Here is a 6,163-nt window from a genome sequence, read left to right on the forward strand (position 1 = left end):
GGTAAGCAAGCAATCAGACCGCTTTCTACGCACGTGAGGCTCGCGTGGACGTTTTTATTTCTGAAGGCGGCCAGAAGTTGTTTTGTTGCATGGATGTTAATTTAGTACCTGTGTGACGTATTATAATTAGTTAAATTAAAAAAACATATATATCATATAATCCCAGATGATCCATGTAATTTATTTTGATAATTCATATTTTTAATTAATTTACAAAATTGTTTCAGCAAAGGGGATTTTTGCTTTAGAATTATTCCATAAAGATTCCTAATAGGGAAGTAGAAAGACTAGGCAGCAGCGGGTTTTGTTCCACTCCTCTCTATTCACCATGTTGGATCAGGCCCATTTTAGTCCCATATCATGGAAATACAAACATTCCGGGCCCAGCAGGTTAGGCTTGAATGAAGAGGAAATCAAGAGCAATTCAGCATAAAATAGGATGGAGTGGGCTGCTAACACCCCCTTTAAAACTCTTATGAAACCCACGTTTCATATTTTTAGTTTTTTTTTTTTTAAAGAAAATTATTAAAAAAAAATTAATTTTTTTGATTAAATTTCATTTTTATCTAGAAAAATTAATTAAATTGTACACATTTTTTCACACTAAAATTTTATATTATTAGATAATTTATTTCTTCACTTTTTTATTTTATCAAAAAAAAATTATTATATCATATTTTAAGAAGTAAGGGATCACGATTTGCAAAAAACACTTCGGTTTTATTAAATTCATATTTATCCTTTTATCTTATTTTCTTAGGGAGAAGGAAAATGCTGGGCATGAATGGGAAGACTGGGCGTCACGCCGAAACTGAAATTAGAAGGATTTCTCTTGAGCAAATCGACTCATTGGAGAATTTGTTACAGGCGCAATCCGCTGGCTATAATCCCTCAGCCTCACCCAGTGTCAATCGAGGCTTGCAGTGAAACAGACGTCAAGGTTTGTCAAGTTTCGCCACTACGAGTGGTGGACCTAGCAATTTGCTATTGTTGGTTTTATGAGGAAATTACAGGCCCAACTAAATAACCAAGCTCCATTCCAAACAGCACAAGCGTAAACACAAGTCAAACTAAAAGCCCGATCAAGTACAATCCTAAGCAAATGATCCCAATAGTGAAAGAGGGACATCATGACAAAAAGTGAGGCCACATTAAAATATAAGAACAGACCCCCAAAAGTTGGTTGGTTTATTAATTACTGGTTCTTCAGCTCTTATATGCATGCCTCAAAGGAGTTGCCACTCTTCTCATCATCAAGCATTTGAACAACTTGAGAAACGCCTGCCGCAATCTCCTTCTGAATGACACCATCCGGCATGTCGAAGGTCCTCCTTCTCATCATGGAAAGGGATCTACCTGCAGGCTGAGGGTCCACCACATCAAGCATTGCTTCCAGCTCATCCACCATTGATCTCTTTGCAGCTCGCACCATCAGATCAGCTCCCTAAAATTGGCAAAGCCATCAGCATAACCCCAGCAGCATAAGCATTATTGGTTGGCCAATTGAGTATTAATCAATCTAAGCCTCTAGCAATTAGTTAATTTGCCAGGAACACTTGCTTCCTGATCGTAAGGCAGGTTAAGAATTATCCTAAACGGAAACCATAATGGGCAGACGCTATGCCCAACTGCATATGGATTAAAGGCATATCACGGGGTAAAAGTGAAAAAAAAACGAAGCTCGTGAATTTCAAGTAAAAATCACTCTTGAGGACTACCACCTTGTCAAATCCTGATTTAGAAGAGATAAGAGCTCCTTTTACCTCAATAGCATCAACGGTCAGGAGTAGAACAATAATTTTCTCCGAAAACCTTTGTCGCTCTTCAGCATCTCGGCTCACTTTCTGGCGGTAGGAGAAGTTATTGAACAATGCTCTAATCTCCTTCAACTTGGTCTTGGCAACAGCAAGATCCCTAAGGGCACGAAGAGCCTGAGACCTACGAATCAGATAAGCTCTGAAAGTAATCTGAATCATCATTGCAGCATCTTGAGGAGACAATTCCTTTTGCTTCCCCTTGTTGTTTCTAACAGATCCAAATCTTTTGGCAAAGGCCTACATCCACAAGCAAAAAGGTTTAAAAAAAAAAAAGCACCTCAGAATGAATTCAAGAAAACATGCAAGCTACAAAAGTAAAATAAATCAGGCTTTAAGGATTTTGTTAAGCTCATGAATCATGATGAGTTAATGAAAATAAAAGACAGACGGGAATATAACTTTGCTCTGATGATCAGACTCTAAACAAGTAACTTTTGAGGCACTTGGACCAATGACATTTAGAAATAGCAAGAAACTTTCACAGCTCTTATGCCTCAGTTAAATCCAAGAATAATACTGCATTCGTAAATACCATGACAGCCTATCATGCAATTCTTGAAAAGTTTCTGTTGACACAAACAACATCTCATACTATTATTAGCAGTGTGAATTGAATATTTCCAGAGCGAAGCAACTACATGGCAAACAGGTTGACATGTTGCATTTTAGGGGAGATGCCTCGTGATAAAATAGAGAAAGAGAAAAAAGTACAAAAACAACAGGAAGCAATGACCTCCCTAGTGAAAACATAACCACATGCCTCTTGCCCATTTAAATTAATAGTTATAATTTAGGAATAGGTGAACTAAATCTGCACTCTGTCAATTGAAATCAGTAAAAGGACGTGAGCTGCACAGGACAAGTATTGCAGAGAGTAACATACCGAGAACAAGGCCAAAAACAAATGCTTGGTTTAAAAAAAAAAAGGAAAAAAGATAGTAAAAACATAACTTCTTGCCAAACATGCTGACACATGAATCCTTTTCAGGATCTATTTTAATAAAACATTAATTTGACACAAAATTTCCTGACAAATTTCAATATTCCTCGCATTTACACGTTAACTAGTTAGCTCCAAAGAAGGGCAGGGATCTTTACTGGAAGTGCATTAATATTCAAGTTAAAGAGAAGCCGAAGTATGAAAGTACTATGACATGAAAATTAAAGCGAGATCATCAAAAAGTTTATGGATTCAAACTCATCAATGCTCTATGAGCTAAAATTTTTAAGCTAGAAAATTGATAAACTTGCACCCACAAATTTGCAATTTCATAGCAAATATCCGATGTGTAACTGTAAACATCAAGTAACATTTCATTATTAAAATAAATAAGTGTAGCCGAAACAATCAACGTCACAAAATTCCCTACTATTCTTAATCATACCCAACAGATAGCGAAAGCATTTTAGTTAAAACTGACCCCACAAAACAAAGAAAATCAAACACAAATTCTACACTAAAGAAAAAAAATAATTAAAACATTATTTATAATAATAAGTACCCAAATACCTGTCTCAAAACAACAGCCCCATGATCAGCAGCAGGCTCTTCGATCTCCACCACAAGTGTCGCACTCTCACATTTCTTCTTCTCCTTCTTCTTCTCTTTCTCTTTCTTTTCGGATTTGCTACCCTCGCCTGCATCAACAGTCGATGCTACGAAAGTGTAAGTCCGCGACTCGTCGTCTTTTCCCTTGATCTTAGCCGTCCATTTATAGCTCTTATCAACCTTCTTCTCTTCCTCCTTCTTTTTCTTCCCTTTCTTAATCTCAGCCGTCCATTTATACTTCCGATCAACCGCACCTCCCTCGATCTCCGCAGTCCACGTGTACTTCCGATCCCCTCCGTCGACTCTCGCGCTGAGCAGCCGGTCGAACCTCGACTCCAGCAAGCTTACTCTGTCGCACAAAGTCTGTACCGACAACTCAGGCGCCGTTCTCCGCTGAATCCTCTTGTAGGAGTAAAACGACGGCGTTTGGTCGATCCGGACCAGATCGGTGACGGAATCGAAGATCTCGAAGGGGGTAGGGCTGGGGTTGAAGAAATCGAGAGCAGGGTTAAAAAAATCGAGAGCAGAGCTGAGATCGTGAACTTCGTCTTCTACGAAGGAGGGGAAAATGGAGGTTTCTCTGACCAAGACTGGAGGATAGTAGGGTTCGAGTAGCTCAACTTTCCTGAAGCGTCTCATTTTTTCAGCGAGTTGAATCGGTTAACTCAGTGAGTTGGAGTTGAACGAGTGAGAGGGTTTTTGATAGGAATTTACGCGATGGGCTCTAACGGGATCATGATGCGTGCGTGCATTAAAGGACTTTTGAGAAGCAGAAGAGGACAAAATTTGTCACGAACGAGGCTGGATAAAGTTATTTCGTCAAAAAAGTGTCTGGCAGGGGTAATCTTGGAATTTTGCGTGGGAAAGTGACTGTAGTAGCTGGGGATACGATATTCGCCACGTAAAACAAGGCACATGAATAGACCGTAATGGGTCTCGTTGTGTAGTGAATTTATGGGGACATGAGAATCTATCTATTGGTGCGATTACAATTTGCTTTTTCGGCGAAAAGGACAGTCTGATGGGTGCACCATGTGAGAACTCTGATCTGAGTCATCTGTCTGACCCCACCACGTGATCGCCAATAGGGATAGAATCTATATCCACGAGGCGTTAAATAATTTAATAATAATAATAATTTTTTAATTTAATATGATATTATTTAATATTTTTATTTTTTTATATTATAATTATTAATATAAATAAATAATTTATTATTTAATAATATTATATTATATTTTTTATTTTTACATTTTATTTTATTAATAAATTTATAATTTATTACGATTAATAATAAATATTTAAATATGAATAATATTAATTTAAAATTAATAATAATATAAAATATTAATATATTTTAAATATATTAATATAATATGAAAAATATTAATATAATATAATATTTAATTTAAATTAATCATAAATAAATCAATACAGTACAGTGTAACACCAAACATTATATAATATTATTATAATATAATAATAATATAATATAATATAATATAATATAATACAATATAATACAATACATCAATATAAAAATAATGTAATACATCATAATATAATATAATGTGACAAATGCACCCATAAGGTATTAAAAAATTTGTTGTTTCTGCGATGCGGCGATGGGAGGTGACGGTTACGCTTTGTGGAGGCTTTTGGGAGTTATTATTATCATCGATCATGTGGCGGTTGAGACGTCTCCCATGCAGCTCTACGGTGAATCTTGATGAAGTACCGAATAAAATAAATGCATTAACAATGTTATGAAATTGTACAAATGAATGTGCCTTTGTATAGATAGGCCCCATAATCTAACTATCGACTGGAAAAAGAAAAAAAGCGACTAGAACAAGCAAGATCAATTCGACTTATCATATAAGCTAACTTAATTAAAAAAATAATTTAAGTACCTAAATTATATTTAACAAAGAAAGATGCAATTGCACTTTGAATACATTTTTCCTTTATTACACTGAAGTGTTTATGGAATTTGTATCTCTCATGATACGTATAAAAGAGAAGCCGCCTGAGAAGAATAATGAAACTTAAATATCATGACATTACACCATATCAATTATCTAATTATAATGTAATTGCATTATGATTAATTAATTGGCAGTCTAAAAAATAAATTTTGTATAAGAAAAGCGGCGGCATGAATACATGATGAAGAAGAAAAGAAAGAAAAGAGGGATAGGGTTTTCATGGTTTATGTCGTGAAGGTCCCTAATCTATTAACAAATTCTCTTTTTACAAAATAGTTAAGGAATTGTTCATTTAAGTCCTACATCTATTTGGGCTTAATGAAATTTAGTTTTGGGTCCAATATATTGGGCTTGATGGATTAAAATTAAGGGTTGGCTTATACTTGCCCACTAAAATTAAAGTTAAGTTTAGCACATAAAAAAAAAAAGGTTTGGTTTGATTTATGGCCTGATTCAAAGAGAAAGCAATTAGAAACTTAAATGAGAATTTTAAAGGATTCTTTCTATTTTTTACTGAAATTTTATCGTCGGAAAGAGAGTAATTAGAAACTTAAAAGATTTTTTTAAGAGAATATATAGATCTAGAAGGTTAACCACATAAATTTATAGAGTAATTTAACGTTATGATGTAGGTACGCTTTTGTATAATTTTATCATTAATTTTTGGTGATACAAGATGTATATTCTTGGGTTTATAGGTAATTGTTTGGGTAAAAACTTGTTTAGTCCCTATATTATGAGGTTAGTGTCCATTTAGTCCCTGTATTTTTAAAAACACCTCAAAATGTCCCTGCTACTAAATATTGACA

The 6,163-nt window shown here is 35.0% G+C and overlaps 1 protein-coding gene across 1 annotated transcript; it reads right to left on the reverse strand.

The window, feature by feature from the left end:
- Positions 1 to 1,015: 1,015 nt before the first annotated feature.
- On the reverse strand, positions 1,016 to 4,173 carry LOC102629238 (BAG family molecular chaperone regulator 7). The gene is made up of 3 exons (XM_006490049.4): positions 3,328 to 4,173; positions 1,764 to 2,054; positions 1,016 to 1,444 (listed from the first exon to the last, which is right to left on the reverse strand). The coding sequence occupies exons 1-3, from the start codon at positions 4,003 to 4,005 to the stop codon at positions 1,214 to 1,216; spliced, it is 1,200 nt and encodes a 399-aa protein (XP_006490112.2). The 5' UTR covers positions 4,006 to 4,173; the 3' UTR covers positions 1,016 to 1,213.
- Positions 4,174 to 6,163: the final 1,990 nt, after the last annotated feature.

The sequence above is a fragment of the Citrus sinensis genome, chromosome 9 (assembly GCF_022201045.2).
Source record: "Citrus sinensis cultivar Valencia sweet orange chromosome 9, DVS_A1.0, whole genome shotgun sequence".
In the NCBI taxonomy this organism is placed as follows: Eukaryota; Viridiplantae; Streptophyta; class Magnoliopsida; order Sapindales; family Rutaceae; genus Citrus; species Citrus sinensis.